At 38.1% G+C, this 26,204-nt stretch overlaps 1 protein-coding gene across 7 annotated transcripts in view; it reads left to right on the forward strand.

Moving 5' to 3' along the window:
* The window catches only part of CDK8 (cyclin dependent kinase 8), a 79,832-nt gene that overhangs the window by 37,792 nt on the left and 15,836 nt on the right, over positions 1 to 26,204 (forward strand). For 5 of the 7 annotated variants that reach the window (XR_007889359.1, XR_007889360.1, XM_051617934.1 and 2 more), the window contains exons 3-7: positions 1,516 to 1,626; positions 4,404 to 4,544; positions 19,740 to 19,797; positions 22,532 to 22,663; positions 25,595 to 25,738. Coding sequence is in view for 5 of the 7 variants with exons in the window: in XM_051617934.1 (XP_051473894.1) it covers positions 1,516 to 1,626; positions 4,404 to 4,544; positions 19,740 to 19,797; positions 22,532 to 22,663; positions 25,595 to 25,738 (586 nt within the window). In the remaining 2 variants the exon portion in view is untranslated. Of the gene's footprint in view, positions 1 to 1,515; positions 1,627 to 4,403; positions 4,545 to 19,739; positions 19,798 to 22,531; positions 22,664 to 25,594; positions 25,739 to 26,204 lie in introns of those variants that run through there. The other 2 variants (XM_051617979.1, XM_051617968.1) reach the window with 2 other exon arrangements.

The following is a 26,204-nucleotide window of genomic DNA, read 5'->3' on the forward strand; positions in this document are numbered from 1 at the left end:
ATTGGTTTTTCCCCATACTGATTTTATGCCTTGTAGGGATTACAGGCATTTACAAAATTCCACATTATTTCTTGCATGTTCTGCCTCAAAATTCCTCTTGTAATGCTTTAATAAATCTTAAGAGATTTAACATGCTGAAAATACTACCTTCTGCATTGATTTGTAATGTTGCGTTGTCTCCTCAACTGTCTGTCTCCCTGCATGACCTCATACTTGAGATGAAAGTTCTATGAGGTGGTAGGTCCTTGCTCAAGAAATGCCACACTGAAGACTCGTCAGTGAGTAGGGATGGGCAGCTCTCTCAAATGAAATAGAAAAGAAGGAAACAAACATGCAGATGCCCACTCCAATTTTGCAATCTCAGTAGCAGCTCAAATGTTGCCACTTGTGACAAAGGTATCACTAGAAAGGAATGAATGTTTCTTCTGTTATGTAGTGGGAACACTGTATTTTATTGAAAATAGAGTTGATCTCAGAAATAAAATGTTAATATTCTATTCTGTATTCAAATAGTAGTTAAAATTGTCCTTGGCTTTAAAAACACCCCTAGACATTTCTTTTATTAAAAAGGTCACAATTTCTGGCAGACTGAGCTTGCAATAACTCATTTAGTCTTTCTTAGCAATTATGTGAGTACAGTATAGTTGTAACATGTCCAGTAGAGCTCAAATAGACTGATGCTGTCTGCATTCAGTTTTTGTGCTGTTTTCCTTATGGTGGTGGTTAAAGATACAGTTTCTAAAGCAGCCAAACTGGTTTAATGGCTGTCCCTTGTTGAAAGAAGTTCTTGCTCCTGGCTGTGTCCGTCTGCTAGTACTTGGTCTGCTGTTGGTGCTGTGAGTCATTTCAGCTCAGGAGCTCAGCAGAAAATTAATGCTTTTGTGTGGGGGGGTTAGTTTTCTCTTGACCTGGGAGCTGTTTCGTGCATGGCTTCTGTGAGTGCCACAACTGGTGTAATATATGTTGTGGGAGGGAGTTGGACCTTCTTCTGTAGGTGGTGGTGACCTTGTAGAGCAGCTGACTCCATCTTACAAATGACATCTTCATTTAGCTGACTGCATTGCCAGGCTCTGAGTGAGTCATCCCACTCAGCCTTGAATGACTGCAAACAAAATGCAGGGTTTTCATGTAATTGGGAGTCAGGAGAAAATTTGACACTCCGAATGGGTCTATCAAAGATTACAGCCTATGGGAAAGGGCAGATGCCACAGCTGGCTGTTTGCAGGGTATTCTTGATCCTGGATAATAGTGAGGGTTACATAGACTTCAGCTTTCAGGAAATGAATAGGAAGTAAATGCCCTATGGGTGTTATGACCTGCTTTCAGCTTTGATTTCAAACTAGTGGCTGGTTTTTAATTAGAAAAATGTGCTGTTTTCCATGACTTGCAGATTTCAACTTCTTTTGTTTGTATTGTAGAGTATGTAGCAAAGACTATTAAAGTATTCATCTTTCCAGCCCTTTCACAGCTCTGGATGTGTGGATGTAACTGTTGTGGACTTTCTTTATTTTGCAGTTGCTGCGGGAACTCAAGCATCCAAACGTCATTTCTCTGCAAAAGGTGTTTCTCTCTCATGCTGACAGGAAAGTGTGGCTTCTCTTTGACTACGCTGAGCATGACCTCTGGGTAAGGTGATTTTTTTGTAAGTACCAGGCTTAGAATTTTACTTGGAGAAAAGGGGCAAGGTCAGGGAAGATGCATAAGAACAGGGTAGCCTTTCACCTCATGTTAGTTGAAAGCATTTTTGGTACCAAAGGAAAAGGAATGGAAAATGTTGGGCGAGCACACTACACAGTTTATCTGTGACTTCTTTAAGGACATAAAAATCTACATTCAGCTCTCAGTGGCTAGAAATGCAGTTAAATAAAGGCAGCTATAACCCTCCATTACAGCTAAAGTAGGGTGCAGGAAAATGTAATTGATTATGCAGGTAGATTCCCTTGGAAAAATTACAAACTTATTTGCTGGATACGGCAATTTGGAGTTTTAGTTACATTGCATGTTGTTCATTTTGAGCATTGCTCTCAATAGAACAAGTATCTTAATACTAACCTAACTTTAAAAGGTATTCAGAAGATTCAGATCAAAGGATACAACAGAGGCAAGTTGGAATGAGATGGAAATTTTGATGTATGTGTTCATGTAAGATTTGTGCAGTACGATTCATGAGTTGGTTTTTCCTCTGCGTGTAGTTCAGACAGACAGCACAAACCAAAGTAAAAATAATTTATTTTGAAAATGGTATTCCTTGCAGTTGGGAATAATTAAGCAGTGTTTGCCTAAGAACTAGTGTGTCAATTTTCCATCAGCTAAGCTGAACTGAAGATGTTATCTCCCAGTTGAGTGTCTTGGAAGTTCTGATACTTGGTATTAAGATTTTGTTACCAAAATAAAATTAGAGGGGAAAAAAAGTTACTGAACAGCTGAAATGCTGAGATGTTCTAAAGGCTGATGTACAAAACCAAAGAAATAAAATATTGAGGAAATGGAGTAAAAGGTTTTATTAATGCACTTTTTAAAGCGCATTCTTTTTTTTTCACTGCTCTGCCATATTTGTTATACAGGAAGCCATGGAAATTTAGGAATGTTTTAGTTTGTGGTTTCTTGTGACTTTTATTTTTTTTGTATTTCAAAATGTGCTGCAAGAGTTTGTATTTGTATGATTGTGACTAATAGTGACCTGTCCTTGTGTGTATTTACACATTTCTGCATTGCTTCATACTTAACTAAAATCACTGCAGAAGTATTTCTGTTAATAAAGCTTTGGCTTCTATGTAAGGGAATGACCTTCAGTTTTGACCTTTCTATTTACATGCACATACCTGTATAAACTCCAGAACTCCCTAGCTGTACCACCTTCTGTTTTTTTCACTGTATCTGGATGCAAGAGACTTTAAGCTGCAGTGACCAGGCTGGCTCTGTGCCCTGGAGAGCCGGCTGTGGACCAAGTCCTCAAGTGCTGAGCATATCTAGCACAGCAGGTCTCAAACAAGAGTGGGAAAAGGACACAAAATATATTAGAGCAGGAACAAAAAGGTCCAGTAGAGCCATCTGTCTTTCTGTCCCTGAAGATTCACTTTTCTGTGGCTACTGCATGAAAAATGATGTTTGCTTTGGAGTCAGTGCAAGTAGAAGGTGAGAGGAGGTGAAACCTATGGCCCAGGCTGGGGGATGCTCATGCACGTTGTGCTTGGCTGACTGGGCAGGGACTGTCACCTTTTCATCGATGTTTCACTTCTCCATGCAGCTCCATTTTTACCTTTGGCAGAGCAGGGATGTACTTTTTCCTCCCAGGAAAGCCAAGCTCAGTGCCTGAAGCAAAGGAGGCAGCAAGAGGGGAGAGGCAATTTCCAGAAGGGGTTTGAGTTGTCAGGCACCTAATTGGCTGCCAGAATATGAAAGCTCAGGAACATAGGGATGAGCATGTGGTAGAAGTTTAGTGCCAGGTGTTAGATGGACAAGATCAGGGCTGTTTTGATGATCACATGAGTGTGAGCCATTACAGAAAAGAACTGTGAATGCATGAAGAAGTTTCTTCTAGAAATTACCTCTCTCAAAAGGAGGCAAACATGGAAATAGCTACCATGACTGTGGCACACCTTTGTGTTATTCAAGTTAGTGGCACCTGGGACCCAAGTGCTAAAACAACGTGTCCTTTTGGACTCCTCATTGTTGCTAGATGTCATTGCCTTTGTACACACTTCCAATTGTTAAGGGACTTTTCTGTTTCTGGCTTGGTAGCTGACTTTCAGATAGATGGATTTATAGCTTTGCTCTGTCAACAGCTTCTGTTTTGAGAGTACTGTCCTTTAAGGGTATAGTAAATAAAGAACAAATAAATCTGTGCTTCTAATTTAAACATTTAAAACTCCCAATACAGTTTGTAAGAGTTGTCTGGTATTAGGTGTTGAATATTACAATGTCGTAATTACTCTAGGAGAAAACCAAAAGTAAAATAATATAGGAGTTAAGTAATTCACTTTTATATCCAAGATTATCAGCCTATCTTAATAAGAAGAACCCCTAAACAAAAATAACCCTAAAACCTCCAAGATCAGTGATCTTCAGGGGGATATGCTTTGACAGATTTCTTGGTTTTTTTCCCTCATCCCACTGTGGGAGAGTGAGCAATTTTCTGTATGGGGCTTAGCTGTCTGCCAGGGTTAAGCCACAGCAACAGCTCATTTAATTTTTGACAGATTTCCTTGGGTCAGTCATCACTTTACCTCATATAGTATTTTATAAGTACTGAAGGTACATGTTTCTAGTTTTGAAAATGAATTATAAAAGATTTAAAATAATATAAGAAGTTTGTACAAGGAATTGCTGGCAATCTTTTTGTGTAATGCTCTAGATCAAAACATTACCTTTTTAAAATTTTGATTTCTTTTTCTCCTTTACAGCATATAATCAAGTTTCACAGGGCTTCTAAAGCAAACAAGAAACCAGTTCAGTTACCTCGGGGAATGGTGAAGTCACTGTTATATCAGATCCTAGATGGTATTCACTACCTGCATGCTAACTGGGTGTTACACAGGGATTTGGTAAGTGGATCCACAATGGGTGTTAGCACTGGGTTGATGATTGAGGGCAAGGATTACTTTTTATACAAATTGCTGGGAGACAAAAACATTTGTGCTAAGGGCATGTACGAATAAATATATAATTTATATGGCAGTGAGACAGCCTTGCTTAATAGAGTGAATTTTAGAAGTTGGCTATGATTTGATATGCTTATGACAACAAAGTATATCAAATGGCTGTTTTCCTTTTTTGGTTTTCTAAATAAGCAATTTTTAAATGTGTTGATTTAAATAACAGGCATGCTGAGGTACAGAAAATGCCTCTGGTAGTATCACTGTAGGCAAGATAAATAACTAAATACAGCATGTATGTAGGTGGGGGAGAAGATGATTGGCTGTATGAACTGCTGAAAAAATAAAAACTCCCCAAAATTATCAGTTTTACTTACAAAGATGACTTTTTAAGGCCATTATCTTCTAACATGTATAATGTATCAGAAATATAGCCATGCCAACTTTTGAAGATTTCTGCAAGTAAACCAATATTTATCCAAAATACAGTATAAATAGAATATTTTGGACCTGAGTTAGTGTTTCTTAACCAGCAAATTCTAGTAAATGTTTTAAATAGGTGAGATTCACTAATGTTTATATATTTGCCTTTGAAACCTGCCCATAGCTGGCTGAGTTGATTTTATTGTCTTAAAAATGGGTAGTTTTCCTGACCCGGTTATTTGTAACTCTCGTTCTTAGAAGTAAATTGAAAAAAACACTATTGAAGTATGATACTATCTATATATGATGCTTCTAATTACTGAATTTCATTAGTGCTTGAGAATATCATTAGTCTGACATTTCATTCCCATGGGTCAGTACTACCAGTGCTATTCTATGCTTGGTGCAGCAAGCCTGGCTTCCTGGTTACTCTTCCAGAGTCACTTTTTGTCTTTAAAATAGCTTTAATAGTGTTCCTGGAAATGTAGTCAATAATTCGTTACTTGTCTTCTATTTTCATGGCCAATAAATGGTTTTACAGAATGCCAGTCTCTGTTTAAACTGTTGGGAAAAGATTTGTCTTTGATAAATAGCATTTTCAGGACCAAAATACAAGGAAGCATTGCTTTATTAAAATAATTGTATGGGTATTGTTTCTAATTTGCTCCTGGTTTTAGAAATGGAAGAAAAGTCACAGCACTGAGGGACAAAGTCAACAAGATTGCGGTGGCTTTGTCATGACTCATGAAACAGTGGAGCATAACATAATGTAGGAATATATAGTGGTTGTTACTGCTTAGACATACTTAGTTTTAAACTGAAATGTAATGTCTTACTCTAGTGTTCTGCCACCAATAGTACTCTTCAGTATATTTTTAAGAGGCATACAGAAAACAAATGACCTGTCATCAAGAATCTAAATTTTTCTGATATTTTACTTTATACAGTTTCAGCAAATTTATGAACTGAAACATAGTTGAGTTTAAAAAAAAAAACACGTTCACGTTGTTAACTGGATGGCTCAGGAGATTGGTAATTTGTTACAGAGCCTTTCACATCTAGGTCTGTAGCTCAAATACAGTTTAAGTTGGCAACTGTGAAAAGCTATTACCATTTCATTTTATGACCTATGTGAAATGAGTTGGTGGTCTCAGTCCAGCATAAAGTTTTCTTCCAGCAGAAAAACCACCATCACAATTGGCTATCTTTCAATAATCTGAGGAAGAGACCAATAGCTTGTGGCAGAGTTTTGAGAGGTCTTCCTGCCAGAACCTTGTCAAGCCATGTTGGTGAGACTCCTATAAAAGCTGTGCAGGGGCTGCCTGTGCTGCCTCCTCCATGGAGACCTTTGTGTTTGTAATCTTGACAGCATTCCATTTAAGCTGAATTTAGAAGGCACATGTTTCATGCAGGAAAAAGAGTTGTGTCAGTTGCATACTTTCTTCCTTTTATCAGTGTCCCTGGAAGTAGCCTCAGTAGCAGAAAGGATTCTACCTGGTGTTTTGTCTTAGCAAGGCAGGGGCATATGGTGCAAAGTTAAGCCTGCAAGTTGAGACTTCACTAGCATGTGTATTCTGATCCAAAGCAAAATAACTGATGTTGGTATTCCTAGCCTCCAGGCATAGTAGTAAAATCATACATTTTAACTCCTGACTAGATGGCTGGACAGATTTATTATGTTTCTCCTACTGTGCCTTTAAGATGATAGGTGTAGTTTCTGCATGGTTTATGTTTCCTTAGATTTAGGTGTGCACAGATACACATACAGAGCTGCTAAAGTAACATGCTTGCTTTAATTTTATATTCTAGCTATTGTAAGAACAATGGTTCTTGGGGTGGCAGGAAGCTAAAGAATGTCATGCCTTGGCAGAAAAATCTGTTCTTTGCTACATCTCTCTCACAGGAGAGGGATTTTTTTTTTTTGAAGGGTAAGAATGCTCATCTCTTGGGCAAGTAATTGTCCTCCATCTAAGTGCAATGCTCTGTTTTTTGGGTTTTGTGGGGGTTTTTTTGGTGTGTTTTTTTTAAGATGTCCTAGTGAAATTAGCTTTTAGGTAGGTAATGTTGGTGTATTTTAAGACCTTGAATTTTATAATCAGAAACAAAATAAGTCATAAATACATCCTTGCTAGCACCCACAAGCCAGGCAGTAAAACTTAATGGCTATTAAAATCACAAACTTAGGCTGAAATTTGTCTTCATAATGGTGGAATGGAGGAATCTTAATTCATTTAACATTTGTGCAAAGTGAGTATATTCTGTATGAAACAGCAAAAACTGTAGGAAGACAGTAATAGTCTATTGTGTTTTTTCTAATCCTGGTTTGTCTTTTACAAATCTTAGCAATAACTCACTTATTTAAATAATTAATTCCCTGCTGTTTTTTTTTCTATCACTGGTTACATGAAAGCCAATTCACCATTTCCATCAGAGTGAGAGATGTTGATTGTATTTGTTAGCTTTGCAAAGTGCTGTCCTTGAGCACGTAGCTTTTCCATAAGTCTTTGAAACAGACCAGTGAAATTTTTCAAGAAATAAATGTCAGTTCTTTTAAAACTTCTTCTTTGATTTGCATATTCTTCAGCTTTTTTTCATTTCATGACTGAGAGTGATTGAAAGCAGATTGTTTATTCATGCTCTGACTGTAGCAGGAAGGAAATAAGAACACTCCATATAATTACCATAAAATGCATCAATTATAGTTTTAATAATATTTTGAATTTAGTTATCAAGCATGCTTGAAACATACTGCATTTTGCTGACTTCCTAGTGTTTTTTCTACTTTATGATATCCAGCTATTGGACTTCTTCCTTTACTCCAAGTTCTTATTCCACACTTAAAATGAGAATCAGCAGAAGACTGATCTGTTTTCATCTATCTGCAGCTTCAACAGTGAGAGAAAAGAGAGGATGGACTTTGCAGCGTACTTGGAAGATTTCTTCAAGTTATGCACTTGAAACAGAGGTCCCTTTGCATGGTGCAGCAACTTCTATGCCAGGCTAGTTAGCTTTTAAAAGTGCCTTTTTATTAATATTGGTTTGTAGCAGTCCTGTCCACATAGTCAGGATCCAGTCTCATTTAAGAGATGAGCACCACTCCATTAGTTTTGTGTGGTAAGATTAGTCTGCAATTTAAATTAGTAATATTTAGCATAATATGCAATAATGTATTTTGCACTGAACTACTTAAAGTGCTCATGTGGTGCAGCAATACTTAAAAAACGTACCACCAGCTCCCCCAAAAAACCTCACTCGAACAACAGACCCCAGAGGACATCTCACAGTTTTTTATTTATAATACTGCAGCTGAGACACTATGAAGAAGCATCTTCTGTTCTGAAATTTTCATCTGAAATTCCCTGGTCTATTTCTTTGTACACAGTGTGAGTGGGTGCCTAAGAGATGAATTGCCACTTGGCAACCCAGGTATGGAGCTGGGCTCCTGCTTCCCATTTCCCTCCTCCTATCTCTTGCCAAAGGAATGACAGTCTTCTAGCCTTTGACAAGTAACATCCATGTCCTACTTAGTCTGGGATTGCGTTGCTCTGGATATGAGCATTTGCAAGCCAGTGCTAGCACAGGATACTACTGCAGCCTATTGAGTGTGTTCCTGGTGTGCAGCTCAGCTAAACTGCTGCTGTGGGATGAGCACTGTTTTTTAATAAGCTTTCAGGCAGATAAGCTCTAATACAGTTGGAAGGTAGCTTCCTGGGACCTGGACTCTTCCCAAGGGTACCTGCTGCCAGGTTCGGGATTAGCAGGAACATTAAAGATATTCTTTTAACAATAAATGAGCAGAAGCCACTGCCAGGGTGATTTTTTGTAGACAGCATCTTTCCAGAATCTGGCAGTGAATCACTCAAGTACGTGCTTTAGGCAAAATTAAAAACATGGAACTTTTACTCTTCCGATTTACTTTTCTCCACATTTAGAGCTCTTGAATCCAAGGATTTCTCCTTCATCAGTATTGAAGGATTACTTCAAAAATACAGGAATGCCTTTCCATCCTGCTGTAGTGCTTACAAAACTGTGGTCAGTGAAGGAATTAACCGGAATGCTTAAAAACAATAGTAGGAAAAGCTGTGCACATTACTAGAAAGAAGTTTCCATCTTTTGAAAGCAGAGTGGTTCTATATTCTGTAGTTACATTCTATAGTTAAAGTAAAATTATCTGGCATTTCTTAATGCAATCCCCTCAGTTCAAGAAGGACAGGGAACTGCTGGAAAGAGTCCAGCGCAGAGCCACAAAGATGATTAAGGGAGTGGAACATCTCCCTTATGAGGAAAGGCTGAGGGAGCTGGGTCTCTTTAGTTTGGAGAAAATGAGACTGAGGGGTGACCTCATCAATGTTTACAAATACGTAAAGGGTGTCAAGAAGATGGAGTTAAGCTTTTTTCAGTGATGACCAGTGATAGGACAAGGAGTAATGGATACAAATTGGAGCATAGGAGGTTTAAGGTGAATATCAGAAAAAATTTTTTTACTGTGAGAGTGACAGAGCACTGGAACAGGCTGCCCAGAGAGGTTGTGGAGTCTCCTTCTCTGGAGACATTCAAAACCCACCTGGACGCCTTCCTGTGTGATGCACTCTAGGTGACCCTGCTCTGGCAGGGGGGTTGGACTAGATGATCTTTCGAGGTCCCTTCCAACCCCTATGATTCTATGATTCTATGATTCTATGCTTCCATTTACAAGGAACATGACTACTCCCTTGCCTGCTTTTCAGAGCATTTTATCTATAGTTTAGATTGACCTTTCAAACCAGTAACTAATCAAAGTGTAGAAATGATCAGAAGAGACTGTAAAACCAAGTATTTGATGCTCATGCCAGTGACTTTTACAAAAAAAAAAAAATCAACCACAGCCCCAGAAAACCAAAGTAAACGCTTTGTTGTTTTTTTTTAAGAACTGCTGTGGAAAAGAGAATCCATGTGGGTTGCTTTCTTCTTGGACGTTATTTTGGCAATGGCCTGTTAGGTCGAGCTCTTGATTGAATAGTGTCTGTCAACTTTGTACAAATGCAGATTTGAAGCTAGAAATACAGTGTGTATTGCTGCAGTACTATCAGCCTTTCACTCACAACAGTAAAAGGTGTACTGCTTAGACATCTTTGAATTCACTGTAGAGAAGCCTACAGAGATAGATAAAATAATCTGCTTCATATAAGCAGATCACTGTGAGGCCACTTTCTTTGAAAGGTCATAGCAATCAGGGGAGGTTCCTGAGAGGAAAAAAGCAAATGTCACTCCAGTCTTCAAGAACGGCAAGAAGGAGGATCTGGGAAATTACAAGTCAGTCACTCTTTCTTTCTTCAGTGGGAGGCGATGGATCAAATCCTCCTGGAAGCCATTTGAAAGATATGAAGGTGACTGGGAGTTGTCAGTGTGGATTTGTGAAGGGGAGATTATGCTTAGGCAACCTGAAAGCCTTCAATGACTAGCTGGATGGATGGGGGACGAGCAGCGGATGTTGCTTACTTCAGTAAGACTTCTGACACTGTATTTCATGACATCCTTGTAGACAAACTAATGAAATACAGACTAGGTACGTGTACAGTTGGTTAAATGGATTGAAAACTGGCTGATTTGATGGGCTTAAAGGCTTGTGATCAGTGCTACGAAGTTGAACTGGACACCAGTCACTAGTGGAGTGTCACAAGGGCCAATACTGGGTTCAGTGCTGTTTTTTATCATTAAAAACCTGAACAGTGGGACAGAGCACACTCAAGTTGACAGAGGATTTCAGGAGGTGCCTTCCAACCTCAGCCATTCTGTAAATGTGTTGTATCTTCACCATTTGGTCTGTCTTGAAAAACTCAGTTACTGCTTTTTCAAAATCTAAAATCCGGCTCATGACAAATCAATAGAAGAGAAGCTGTGCGGGAGGAGAAAAAAAAAGTGGGAGCAGGTGTGAGTAAGAAGAACATGAAAGATCAAAGGGCTCATATGGAATTAGGAACAATGTGAAGAAAGCAGTGAAATATAAAACCTTTGCAGTGAAGGACATTTTTGCTATATATCTTGATTGCAGCTTGATGGGAGCGAGGATATGGTGCCATTTTCTTTTCCCAAGACCAAGATAAAAAAGATCATGTATCTGCAAAATTTTTTTGGAAGCTGTGTGGTCATAAAATGAAAGATACAGCTCTACTTGATCATCAAATTGTAACCAGCTTTGGTTATAAAACACTTCTGTAACTGCAGTATGTCTAGAAAGGAATACCCAAGTCTTGAGGGATTTTTCAATTCTATAGGATTGAAGTTTAACAAAGATTCATATTTTTAGACCTATCTTGGATTAGTCCCACATCTTTTGTTCTTAGTTAGAATACTGTCCCTATCGTGCTAAACCGCTGAAATCAACTGGAAGAGCTAAATTAAAATACAATATTCAGTCTGCTTCTCCAGATCTATTTGAGTCTTCATTGCAAGACTTCCTGGTGATTTTGTAAATTGCCCATCTTTAAAGATCGTGAACAGATTTTTTTTCATTCACATAGGCCATCTCCATTCAAGCCATTCTTGAATATTAATATAATCTTTCATAGCTTTTTACAGGTTTATTGTCTTTAAGCTCCGATCTTCTAAGCAAGTGCAAGGTCATTAGCCGTTAATGTGATCAAACCTAGGCAGACTTGCTTTTAGACTATTACTGGCAAGAGGAAATGCAGGTAAAAGTTTCTGGATTTGGAGTTCCATAGGGACTGAAAACTTTGTGAAAGTAGTACAAAGTGCAAAAAAGAAATGGAAAAAGTAAGGTTACTTGTTTAACCACCAAGTGTCTTAGGAACAAATGACTGCAACACAGGTGAGTATTTGGAGACATGAAGTTACATTACATGATTATTGATACTTTAGTGAGATTTTTCACTTACCTGCTGCAGAACGGACACAAGAAGCAATGGCAGCCGAGTACTTTTTCCTGACATTTCTGGGTCTTTGTAAACGGAATAATTTTTAGCCTGTGATCTCGGGCCAGTTAGTGGGTAGTGAAGAACTGTTGCAAAATGGGAACTGCAAATCTGAGGCTGAAAATGACTTGTACTTTTTCTTCATATGGCTATAAATGCTGTTGTGAAGAGGACTGCCTTTTTTTCTCTCCTCCTTAGATGGAATGTTTCATGACTGGTCTTTATAACCATTTGCATCTTGACCTTACAGGGCATCAAATCAAGGCAGGGCTTTTTGGTGCCTTTCATCAAGGATCAGTGTCATTGTAATGGCTTTTGAAAAGTTTGTCCTTGTTTGGTGGAACATTTAATGCCAGTACCAGAAAAAACATCTGTCCACATATTGCATAGGATTTCTAAACTGAAAACAAGATGGTGCTTTAGAATTTTAGATAGGAGTAATGATACTGACTACTTCAGTCTCTAGGAAAAGTAGCTGAAAAAATGCAAATGGTGTTGCCTGTTCCACAATAAAAAACCTTTATGTTAGTCTGCTGATACTGTGTGTGCATAACCTGGCTGCTTAAGGAGACACATCTTACCTGGACATGCTGGTTTATTGCTAGTTCCCTCCAAAAAGTTGTTTATCTGTTAGCAAATTGCTGATATGTTTCATAAAAACATATGGTATCAAAACAGTAAAATTATTTCAAATTTCATTAAAAGCAGATGGCAGATACAGGAGGACAGGCGTTCTGGGAGAAGTGTACTGAGAGTTGCACTAAGGCTGTTTTCAGTTGGGTTGGTTGGTACTCTATAAAGATAGTGGTTCACTGGTTATTCCTAGTGCAAGCTACTTCTCCGCTGGCCCAGTGCGCTTGGGCATCAGAACAGATGGCAGGTGGAAAAGGAGCTTGAGGATTTTGAAAGTGGGAAAGAAAGACATAGCAGGGAGTTGGAATATGTGCAGTGAGAAATGCAGAAGGAAGATCGAGGACTTAGAGGCTGAGGATGTGAGCTTCAAAAGCTGCACCCATCAGAGAACATCTCGTCTTGTTAATATTCTGCAGATGGAAAGATTTCGTGATAAAAAAGAGAACCAAGGCATTAATAACACATTAAGTAGGTAAGAGATTTTTAAAAAATACATATATTTTCAGTGAATGCGTTTAACAAATATTTCTTATCTTTGTTCCTTATTGAAACCTCACAAGTGCCCTTTAACCCCTTCCCCAAGAGAATAAGGGCTGATCAGACTGTGATATCTTGGTGCCTATAAGATTAAATCAACTCATCTTACTTAACAACTCCTGTTAACAACTCCTATATATCTGTATACATACAAGGATTTTTTTTACAGTATTTTGAATCCGTTTTTATCTTTTTAATAGCAAAGATCCTGCCTGAAGTAAGTGAAGCGTTTGGGATGCAAATTAATTAACTGATGGGCAGCCTGTACTACATTTCTTTCTTACCTATAGCTCTAAACTTGTTTTCATGTTACTAGTCTGATTTTTAATATGCTGGCTTTCCAAGATTGCCAGATACCCATTTATGGCCTGGAAAGAGAGTAACATAAGTAATCCTTCAGTGATCTGATGCATTGTTGCACAGTAGTGGTAGGTAAAGGTAAACTGGCTGAAATAACTCTCATATCCACATACATTAATATAGAAGCAAGACTTACACAGAGGAGTAACATTTTAGAAACTTCAGGTCTAATTTCTAGTAGCTCTTCCATCAGAAAGGTAATGAGCTGTACTAGCCAGATGGAAAAGTATCAACATAACTCCTAATTCTGACATAGGAGAGAGACGGAGGACCAGAAGCTCTTTGATCACTAATGTACCTTTGAAGTAAGCTTAGTCAATAAAACCACTGCAGTAGGATTTAGTAAAAACCCTAGAGTATGATTTTAGAAACACTTGGATGCAGTTCTTTTGGGGTTTTTTTAGTACTAGGTAACTTGTTGAGTTTGTGGCAAAGTTGTCCACTGCATTAAATGCTGTAGCAGACATGAATATAAATTGTTCAAAGTACAGGAAAAAGCCATAACAATTTTTTTTGCATCTTGCTGTAAGGAAGAACATGCCATGATCTATAGGAATGACCTGTATTCATAATCTAGAGGCTAAATTGGCAAGGTGACAAGAAAACAGTCCTTTGATTAACCCTAAATCTGAGCAGTTTCAAAATAGCCTGTGAAAAATTCACTCTATACGTAAGGCACATTTATCCCTTACAAAAGCTGACTCTGTCTGAACTACCAGCTTTATCTGACTTCCTCTCAGTATGAGTGACACAAAGCTTAATCTTTGGGGTGTTGTTTGAAATACTATGTGCACGAAGGTGATCTAACAAGTAATCAAGAACAGAGCCCAGGCAACCCCTGGGAAGTGCATAGAAATAAATTGCTTAGGTTCTTCACCTTTTTATTTTTTCTGCATCCAAAGCAGGAGGAATTACATATTAGTCAACAGTTCCAGTAGGGTGATACGGAAGAGATGGTGATGAGAATAGTATTTACATGAAGGAGAAAAATAAAACAGGGCTGTTAAGGAAGATGATATGGGCTGCTGCAGCTGCGTGCAAACCACAGAGTAAATATGGCAGTTTTCTTCCTTTGACTGAAAAAATCAGAGTGAGATTACAATACTGCTGAATGCCTGTCAAAATGTGGAAGCTGCTACAATAAAATAAATGAGCAAAAAAGATAGTTGGTGTTTTTGTTACCCATTCAAAATCCTCACTTTTGAGGCAGAACTCTGAATTGAAAAAGAAGATAAAATTATATTCGTAATAACCTAAAAACCAGTTTCAGTGCACACTCTCCTCTTGCATTTGATCCTGCTGTGATCATGTGTCCCCAGAATCCAGAGTTGTCCTGACCTATGAACAGAGGAATTGCTCATGTAGCAAAACACACAGGAAATATACTTCTGCAAGACTTTTTTTTTGTTATTTATTATGTTCGTTATGACACTCTTAAATGACATATTAATGATCTTTGACATGCTAGCAGATTTTCCTGCAGAGTTGCTGTAAGTTTTTGCCTATCGTATTCACCTTTCCTTCCTTGAACTTAGTACAGAAAGCCATACCCTGCAGCTTGTCCTGATACACTTTTTTTACAGAGGGGGAGATTTGGCTTGTAAAGTGTAACTAGATTTTTTTCTTTCAACTCTTAATTCAGTTCCACTGGAAGTAATCGAAACCCCTGTGTATTAGGCTATGCACAGACTTTAATAAGTTACGTTGCCCCAAGTTGGCAGTAATTGAGTGACAACAACTGAAAGAAATTCTTGGAGTGTGTTTAGAGCACAAGAATGTAAGAGCAAAGCCAACATTTCATCAGGCTGGAACAGAGATAGTATATGATGGTAGTAACTGGCAGAAGGTGTTCCTGGCATGGATATGGCATCCCTCTATCTTCTGCCCTATCCAAATACTTTCTGTCCTTTGAAAATTTTTGAGCATGTGTGCTTTGATAAGTTAGGTTTTTGTTTGTCTGGTACTGGTAATTTTAATGGTTCCTGATTTTAATGAGAATTTATTTAGATGCTTGATTTTTTTTTTTTTCAAACAACCTTGAAATGGTCTTTATAAGAAGATAACTAACATTAACTATTACATTAAAATAGATTTTTAAAATTTTCCAGTGCTTTTTTGTTTAATGTATTTTTAATTAAAAATAAGACTTTAATGTTTAGATTTAATACATGTTGAGTTCTGCAGAGTCATCGTTTTCACCAGTGTTTTTGGTGGTCTTATTGATAACTTAATTTAAACCCCAAAATCAGCTAATAGATGTGACTGAAATTAATTTTTTTAATTGTGAATGCACATCTTTGAATTCAAGGAAATAAATTAACTCCAGAAAAGTACTGGAGTATCATTTGTATATGGAGCTGTTGGAGTGAGTCCAGAGGAAGACTGTGAAGATGATCACCTCTTCTATGAAGACAGGCTGAGAGAATTGGGGCTGTTCAGCCTGAAGAAGAGAAGGCTCCAAGGAGACCTTAAACTACCTTCAAGTACCTGAAGGGGACCTACAGGAAAGCTAGGAAGGGCCTTTTCTGAGGTCATGTAGTGATAGGACAAGGGCTAATGGTTTTAAACTGAAAGAGGGGAGAGTTAGGTTAGACATTAAGAAGAAACTCCTTAGTGTGAGGGTGGTGAGACACTGGCACAGGTTGCCTGGGGAGGTTGTGGAAGCCCCGTCCCTGGAAGTGTTCAAGGAGAGATAGGACGGAGCTTTGAGCAACCTGGTCTAGTGGGAAGTGTCCCTGCCCATGGCAGGGGAGGTTGGTGTAGAGGACCTTTGAAGGTCAAACCCGACCCAAACCGTTCTTTGTAGATCTATGAACCTGATAATATAGCCTCTGTTTTTTTAACTTCTTTATTTGAAGTTAGCCTGCTGCATAGGATTTCTATTTGTGCTTTGCAAATAATGATTAAATTAGAATTACCGAAAAGTATTTCAGTGAGGATCTTTGTTCTCTCTTCAGTGGTACTAGTTATTAAATGCACAAGATTAGGATTTGTCTGGGAATTGCACAAAGAGCCCTACACAACCAGATCTAGGACAAATGTAATGCTGTGCCGTGGTCAAAAGGCCATTCTTCTGTGAGAATTAATGATTCTGTTGCTGCTGAGGTGGGGTGTTCGGGGCCAGGTTGGAGGGTGATTGTTCTTCAATTTTGTTCTTTGGGGTTGTCAGAAATTTGTTTTCTTGGTCTCTGGAGTACATAGCTGTACATCACTGCATGGCTCTTCACATTTGATTTAGGAACAGAACAGCTTTCTCATTTGCATTTGTCTGGCACAAGCAAATTATTTTACTTGAAGGCAAAAGTAAATATGCCTCTATTAGAACAAAAATGAGTAACTTAAAAAAGTTGTTAATTTGTAGTTATTAAACTATAGCTGTTTTAAAAGTAGTCTGTTTTCAGAACACAACATGCAAATTGCTGGAAGATTTTTTTTCTTCACTTGTTCAGCCCAAGTTATTTGAATAAGCACTTTAAACTTTTGTTTTCTCTGGATAATTAAAATTAAACTGGAATGTAACAAAGTAAAATGGAGCTTGTCCAGATTACTCCTTTATTTTTTAATGACTGCTTATTTTTCTTGGCAAAAAGATTTCTAGTATGTAATGAGTTGCCCAAAGAAACACATCTGGGGAGATTTTTCTTTCTCCACATGGTGGACTTGAGTCAGATGTCTAAACATGGGTCAGGGTTTCTTGTTAGATTTTTTTTTGCTAGTGGACTTGAATGTTTCTCAGGTAGTCCTCAAAATGGCATGTTTTAGGGACACCAGTACTGTCCCTGCACTACAATCTGATAGGTACTCCTCTGTTGAACTTAAATTCAGAATAAGACATCTGATTTTAATTTTATTTTTATTAAATCTTTAGCTGTGATGATGTATCTCTTTACAGTGATGTGACTATAAATATTGTTGTCTGTAAGAAGAATCTTCTGTTTCAAACAGAGTTGTTTCAGTGAAAGGTCTTGGATTCTAGAAAAGAGGTGAACTGCTGTGAATGGTTATTCCAGATTGATTGAGTGGTTTTTGGGTTCTTTTTCATTTTATGGCTTTGCAAGACTCCTACACAGATTTCTAAATTGACTGCATTTTAAAACATTTTATGTAAAGCCTGGGAAGAAAAAAAGAATCTCAGTGTGAATGAAGCTGTTGGTACATAATTTGCTAACCAGTACTGTGTCATCTTTGTGCTTTCTCTTCTCATCTGAACCTGCCATGAACTTAGGGTAGAAGGTATTTGAGGCAGGAATTATTACCTAGTGTTGTGCTGATTAATCATCTGGCATAGTGGAGTGAATATGACTTCTTGTCCCTATCAAAATCCAAGCAGTAAAAATATTCTAAGGTTAAAATATCATGAGGATGTTACAAGCATTTTTGTGAAGTATTATCAACCAGTGAAAATGCAAGGGGGAATCTTTAAGTCAATGTTTTATCTATCTTAAAGATTTTAGTGCCTGTGTAATATATCAATTCTACTCAAAAAGTATTAATTAGGTATGTAGCTTATTAATATCCCAGATAAATTGAAGCAGCTTTTGTAAAAGATATGCATACTTTCTCTTTGGGTCACAGCACAGCAATAAAATGGTTTCTGTGGTGAAATGATGTGTTTTCTTGCCTAGCAGTTTCAGTTGCTTTACACTTCAACATTAACTCCGAACTTAAAAGATTTATGCTACTTACTTATTTCTAGCACTTTTTCCAGAAACAATCAAAATGGAATGCTTTGTGAGCTGTGCTCCCACATACTGCATTTTTTATGTTGAAGCAAAACAAAAAGGAGTGGTGGTGGTGTGAAATGATTTTCTGCATATTGCTGAGCTAATGCAGCATAAGTAGGTTATGTTGTTATGGCCGTTGGAAAGATAATGAATGGGATTTATCTTACTTCTTTGAATATCGTCAAGCAATAACATTTTCTTCCATCTTTAATCTGCTCTCAGAGAAGAGATGGAACACCTCAAGTTCCTTTTACATTTTTTGTAGGTGGATTCTACAGTTTCAGAAACCCATGTTGGAGCCTTTCATAAGTATTAAGTTTCTCAAGGAAGTTTTCTGCTAGATTATTAATTTTTGCACAGTATCAATTACTAGTAGATTGGTATCAGATCGTGGTCTTTTGTCTCTTTGAGTGTGTTACACCAGAGCCTGATAGATTCAAGAAGACTTAAGAATTTCCTAGAATATATGATTGGTAAATCACACTAAGACATTAGGATTTATTGTATTAACTTTTAGGTAGCCTAAACTATCTTGCTGGGCACTTTTTTCTTCAGGTCAGTTTAAACTGGAAAAGCAAACTAAGAGCTGTAATTCAGCCTTATTGTAAATCTAGCAGTTCACAACTGAATAGGAGCCCCTGGTCTGTCCAGGATTTACAGTATAACTGGATAGATCTAAACTGCTCAGTTTAAAAACAAGTCTAATGTAAATTTTCAACTTTAGTTGTGAGTTTCTTTACTTTTTTTTCCCCTCAAAACTAGCATTGTGGGTTTGATTTTTTATATAAAAAGTGTTAGCATTTGAGGAATCTTCTGACTGCAGATGCCAAGAATGTATTATGAGAAACAGGACAGCAGAAAATACAGGATTAAGAAGTGAGTGGTTATGTTTCTAGCCAGCTGAACTCTAGCTCAATTTTATAGCTCACCTGCCTAGTAAAAGAAAGAAAGGGAAGATGGAGGGAAAAATAATGAAAAGGTAATGTGTTCTAGTTTTGCAGCTGTCTGAATTGGTATACACTTGTAAATAGGAACAATATAGATGATTTTTCTCTCCAATATAAAGCATTATGTTAATGTTGAATTTGTATCTCACTCAGGTATTTTTTTTTTTTTTTTAAATGAAAAATGTGTCTGCAAATGTGCCTATTGACTCTGGGCAAAACATTGTAGAGCTGGCTTCCTGTCTGGTGCTGGGGGTGCAGGGTGGTGGACAGCAGCAGGACTGCCTCCTGCCAGAGGGATTTAGGGCAGTTCTGATAGAAGTCTTGGTGGCTCAGCAACTGCCAGCTTGTGCAGATTGAGGACAGACACCAGGGTGTCAGTGAACATGGTGCTGGAACACAGAAGTGCCAAAAAGAAATGTGAAGAGGATGCAGTCAGGGAGAGCCTGTGTCTGGGTCCTTGCACAGCTTTACTGTGACAGAAAAACTTGTCATTTTTATCAAAACAAAGTTGGTTTAAAACTGGCAAAACAAAGCGTAACTAACTTTTCAGAGACTAATGTTTAGGTTTATCGTGGTATATGTATTGTGTATTTATTTTTTTTTCCACAGAAACCTGCTAATATTTTAGTTATGGGTGAAGGTCCTGAGCGAGGAAGAGTAAAAATTGGTATGTTTATATCTTTGATAAGTCCCAGTGTAGCATTTAAGCTAGAATGTTCTGAAGGTGCAGTTGTACCACCTAAAATAGTCACTGTAATACTAGTATGTGCCCAGGCACATTGCCTAAATGCTGTTTTCTGAGTGACTGGCTTGTTGACACTAGCCCCATGCACCAGTTCTGACGATGAAATGCTGTAGCCTCATCAATGAAAAGTGGAAAATGTTATTATATTTTGTTTAAATGGGTGTTTGTGTGGGGTGGGGGTTTCGATATGGGGACAAAGCTGAGAGCTAGCCAGGGGACAGGAGGATAAAGAAATGGGTTTTTAAAATTTCCTCCATTTCCCCCAGTAATGCCATGACATTATATTGTTGCTGCTTATAAAATCTAAATAGGGAACTACTCATTGCTGCAAACCTTAAATTTTATAATGGAATCAAAGGTGGCTTTTAGCCTACAAAATATTTGTGAAAGGGTAGACAGGTCCCTTGGAGATAAACACAAGGGATCTTTAAAGCTCAGAGAGCACCGTAATTCAGCCAAAATGCTTAGTTTGAACTACTGCTAAATGCTCATACTGGGGTGTACCAGGGTAGGAAGGACTCAAGACTTTCCCCACTCTTAACTTTTTCTGGTGGGAGTTAATGTTCCCTTTGAGAGGATAATTTGTAGAACTTCAGTTGTTTTAAATTAAAGCAAATAAATAAATTAAAATTAACTGTAGTCTTAACAGTAATAAGAAATACTGTGCTGTGCTTCAGCGTGGCAGTACTTTGATAGCAGACTGCTAATGCACAGCCTACTTACATTTCTTGTGGTAAAGCATCCTTGTTTGGAAGGGTTCTTTAAAGCTAGTTCATCTTTTTCACTTCCCTCTGGCTTTCTTTGAGATTGTTCTGCATTGTTGCTCTGTACTCTTACTGTTTTGTTTATCTGAACTATATTGTTAATCACTAGTATAACAATTTGGGGTAGGATTTTCTCAGGGCGTTCAGTGCTGCTCTGGTGCTTCCCTTTGAAATCCAAGGAGCAGATGGGCCAGGGCTGAACACTTCTGCAGATCCTACCCTGAAACCCTTCTGAGGTTTAAGGCTGACAATAGCAATTGAGGTCTTTGTACAAATCAGGTACAGCACGGACAGCAGAAGGGCAAACCTCTTCCTATTCCTTTATTCTTGACAGAGCGGTTGCTTCCAAAATTGATAATGTGGGTCATCCTCTCTGGGCATGTTCATGTTCAACTGTGGTGGTGATATTTGCTGTATACAACTGCTTGCTAGTAATTGCACTTAGACCACCCATTTCTTTCTTAATTGATAGTTTTGAATTAATTTGGGAATAAATTAGAGCACAACTAAATTTAGTCGGACTCTATTAATGGACAGGTGAAAGATTCTGTATCGGACCACCAGTCCTCTGAGCCATCCGTTCCCAGTGGGGAAAGAGGGAGGGGGACCCTGCATTTCTAAGTGTGTTCTCAAAATGTAGATTTTTAAATTTATTTTATTAATATATTACCACAGCAGGAAAAGAATACAGAAGTTACACCCATACCAAGGGCTTCCAATTTTTCAGTGTAACTGATTTTTCTAAAAAATACATAACTGGTATTTAACTTAAAATAATTTTATAGGCTTTCTGTGTCATTTTGAGTCATAAATTCACTTTCTGTCAACAATTTTCTTTTTTTTATAGTTCCTATTGACTTGATCATATCTTGAGTAATCAATATTTTAATGAAGAAAACTGTAAAATGTTTCTCTTTTTAAATGCATTAAAACAATCATAAATAGGAATGCATATGAAAAAAAACCCACATTGTGTAGTCAAGTTAGAGACCCATATTTACCCTGCAGTTTTCCCTCAACCAGTGAGCTGTAATATATAGGACCTTTTCCCTCATCTCATTCCATTTGAGTCTTTCTCAACATGTGTATATTCCTGCACCAGAGGCCCTTTTCTTGGGATTTGGGAGTGGTGGGTGGGTAAAGAGATTTGGTGGGAGAAAGTGCATATTTTAGTTGCTGCCCATTTTTTTTCCCTGTGTCACTTACATTTGGCGGTTCAGACAGCTTGCTAGGCAGTTGTATTCCACCATTTCTAAAAAAGTTTTTAATTATATAATGTCCCCAAACAGAATTTTAAAATCATACCCTAATTGGTATTTAGTGCTGGTATCTACATACTGGAAATATGTCTTGACAGAAAATTGGCAGGGAGGCAGGTGCTGTAGGCTCAGTTGCTTTTTTGAGTGAAGGAAACCTTGCTACAGCTAACTTCTTGAGGAGGAAGCTTTTGTGATATGCATGTATGTATTATAAATCATTCTAACCTTTGCAGAACTTGCGCTTTGCTCACATTTAAAATGCTGCTACTTGAAAGACCAGCCTGTAATGACAGAGTATTTTACCAGAGAATATTGGGTAAAATGAGCCAGGATTTATGAGTGTCCTGAGAGAAGTGAGTTGATGCGCTTTTTGAGAACAATGGTTAATTCTTTGTTCTAAATGGCTCATGTTAGTAATGATTTATAATGATATACTTCATAGGTAATGACATCCAGTAACTTCTACAAAAGCTTTAAGAAATCTGCTTATGGAACTCATATCTGCTACAGTCTGCGTTTGTGTTTTATTTAGCACAATGATGGTAGCACTAACAAGTAAACTCAATCAATTCATTTTAAAAAAAATGTAATAGTTTTCCTAAAATTTTGAAGCATCTCTCTTGAATTTTTCAGCTGACATGGGCTTTGCCCGATTATTTAATTCACCTCTGAAGCCTTTAGCAGACTTGGATCCAGTAGTTGTAACATTCTGGTATCGAGCTCCCGAGCTGCTGCTTGGAGCAAGGCATTATACCAAAGCTATTGGTAAGTAAATTGGATAAAAATGTACTATTTTGTTCTTTATGCAAAGTGTACCCAAATATTGAAGCACTGATAAATAGCACAAAGGAGCTACTCAACTTTGGCAAACTGTTTAGCACATTATGGTCTCTGGCTAAATATAGGAATGAAATGTTTACAAGTTTTGACTTCAAATGCCCTGTGATGCAGTATAATTTTGTATGGCTTTCACATAAGATTTTCATAAATGCTGTTAGAGGTTATACCAAATTTAGATGCATCTTCAAACCATTAGTAGAATCTGTGTGATCATGATGAGGCACAGTGTGTTAATTTTATTTCAGCGGTATTTACCTGATGTAATAAATACATGAAATAAGGGATGTACAGAATGGACTGCATACTGGCTGCACTGAAACTAGACTGAAAATAAGCTGTATTGTAGCTTTTCTCTGTGTCTTTTTCAAAGCACAAGTGTGAACAGGAATTGCTTGAAGTAGTGAGACGAGATCAGGGTCACAACTTAGCAACAGGCTAAGCTGTGAAGCTGCAGTAGGCATATCCAGAAAAACAGAAGCCTCAGAGAATGCAGACACTGTCAAGGATGGCGTTAGTTACATCAGCTTAAAGCTCCATCCTCCTCACCACTTCATTCATTCTTACCAGACTGAATTTCAACGGCTTTGGCATGGTGCAGTTGGCTTTGCTCTGCCAGTCTCTACTCTTGCCAGTTTTGGGGTAAGAGATCACTGATGGCAGGGGCGGCTGTGGCCGTAGGATGTGGGGAAAAACTGGCTGGGTGGCCGAGCCCAGAGAGTTGTAGTGAACAGAGTTAAATCCAGTTGGTGGCCAGTCACCAGTGGTGTCCTCCAGGGCTCAGTCTTGGGGTCAGTCTTGGTTAGTATCTTTATCAATAATATAGATGAAGGGATTGAGTGCTTACTCAGTAAATTTGCAGATGACACCAAATTGAGTGGGAGTGTTGATCTACTAGAGGGTAGGAAGGCTCTGCAGAGGGACCTGGACAGGCTGGATTAATGGTCCAAGGCCAATCGTATGAGGTTCAATAAGGCGAAGTGACGGGTCCTGCATTTTGGTCACAACAACCCAAGGCAACGCTACAGGCTGGGGGAAAAGAAAAGCACCAGGGGATGCTGGCTGACAGCCGGCTAAACATGAGCCAGCGATGTGCCAGGTGGCCAGGAAGGCCAATGGCATCCTGGCCTGTATCAGGAGCAGTGTGGCCAGCAGGAGTAGGGCCCCTGTGTACTCGGCACTGGTGAGGCTGCACCTCGAGCACTGTGTGCAGTTGTGGGCCCCTCACTACAGGAGGGACATCGAGGTGCTGGAGCAAGGCCTATGAGAAGACGCTGAGGGAACTAGCATCGTTTAGTTTGGAGGAGAGGAGGCTGAGGGAAGACCGTACTGCTCTCTACAGCTACCTGAAAGGAGGTTGTAGAGCCTTTCCTCCCAAGAGAATAGCAGTAGGGCTAGAGGAAATGGTCTGAAGTTGTGTAAGGGGAGGTTTAGACTAGATATTAGGAAGAATATCTTCACCAAAAGACTCGGTGACCTTGGAGGTCTTTTTCATCCATGATGATTCTGTGATTTTGAGAATAGCCCAGTAGCAGGCTGGAAGGTGGTTCATCTTCAGTGGATGTGAACAGCTTTGCCATGGAAGGGAGAGAGACTGTAGGAAAGTGCACTGGGAAGTTTTTTTCATGCTGGCTGGTTTTAAAGATACGTTAAAGCCTGGCAACCCTTTATGGAGAAATAACTTCCCTTGCAATGCTCCACTTACTTTGCACAGATGTGGAGGTTGTATGTCAGCATGTATGTTATAGTTTCTGTAACCTGAAATTCTTTCATCAGACCTTCAGCATTATTTTTTTAGGATCATGTCGGTGTTTTTGTCAGAAATGCGAACATTTATGACTTAAATGTATTTTCATTTACTTTTCTGTTAATACAAAAACCACTTTTTTGTTGTGTTGACACTTTCTTTCACTTTACAAGCATTTTCTTCTGTCTGCAGCATGTGGAACTGCATGGATGGTCATAGCCTCGAGGACATAGAATTTTTCAACATAGATAAAAAATTACTATATACAAACACTGAGTAATGGGGCTGTGCTCTCTGCATCGTTTCCTTTTGTCCTTGTTCATGACCTGTTCTTGTTCATTTAAGGTTCAGTGTAGCATTATTTCATGTAGTTTAAAAATTGCATTTGTATGTACTAGAAAAATGAGAAAACAACTGGGAAAATTCAGGCTATCTGGTCTTTGCAGATTGGGACAAAACAGTTAAAACAGAAATGGGTTTGTGTTGTTCTTTGGTTTTTGGTTTTTTGTTGTTTGTTTTAAAAATGAATGTTACAAAAAAAGGCTGAGGTATGTGGGCATGGAGTGATTTTCTTGTTGCTGACTTTCTGGAAGGTTTTATAGATAGCATTTAGCATTTGGTTTCTTCTACTATCATGGCTTTAAGTTTGCTCTTTTTGTTGTTGTTGTGGTTTTATTTGTCACTTAATACTTATTAAATCCAGTGGCTGATCAGAAAGGGCACACTTATTCATTGGGACAGTGTAGCAATGGATGGGCAGGATGTTGGTGGGCTCTTCATTTGTATTTAATGCATGGACAGTTACACAAACAGTTTGCTTTGATTATTATTTTTTAATCAAATTTTTTACAGCACTAAATGTTAACTACACTTTAAAAACCCCACAAACACTTGTATGATAATCAACAACCCCTGTAGCTACTGAGTTGTGTACCTCTATCTGTAGATACAAAGGAAATTGAGGAAGTGTTGCACTTCTATATCAGAAACTTGAAATTTTCAAAGGGACCTTATCTCTGATAAGCTAAAAAAAATAACATTCTACGTCACCAAAATGCTTTTGGAAAGATTAATTTGATTTTTTTTGTTATGTCTGTTCTCCTTTTTTCAAGATATTTGGGCCATAGGGTGTATATTTGCAGAGCTGCTAACATCAGAGCCAATATTCCATTGTCGACAAGAAGATATCAAAACTAGTAATCCTTATCACCATGACCAGCTGGACAGAATATTCAATGTAATGGGATTTCCTGCAGGTACATATTTTTTTAATCACTGCTGTTCAAAGAAAGATACCTTTATTGGTTTCTTTGCATATAAAGGTGGCAGCTGATCAGAGTAACAAAGCTGTTTGAACACAACCTTTATTTAATGAGTTATGAATGTAGAATCTAATGGTCATACTAGATATTTTTTCCAATTATATGACTGTAAGGGTTATCTTTGCATGTATATGTACCAATACTTTTTAATTTTAAAGGATCATGTTTAATGGTGGGTGATTAAAAATCAGAAGGAATGTTTCTGCATTTCTTCAGTACTGACTGTAGATTTGGAAAGTGATTTGTATGGATGATTGTATGGAATCAAGCAAAAATCTGTGCAGTTAGTGAATATTATGCAGATGTTAAAATCATGCTAAATTAAACACAGCATTTGGAAGCAGGGGAGGTTGTTTTGTCTTTCCTCCCCCTCCCCCCACTAATAGGAGGCTTGTGATAT

This window comes from Apus apus, chromosome 1 (assembly GCF_020740795.1).
Source record: "Apus apus isolate bApuApu2 chromosome 1, bApuApu2.pri.cur, whole genome shotgun sequence".
Lineage (NCBI taxonomy): Eukaryota > Metazoa > Chordata > Aves > Apodiformes > Apodidae > Apus > Apus apus.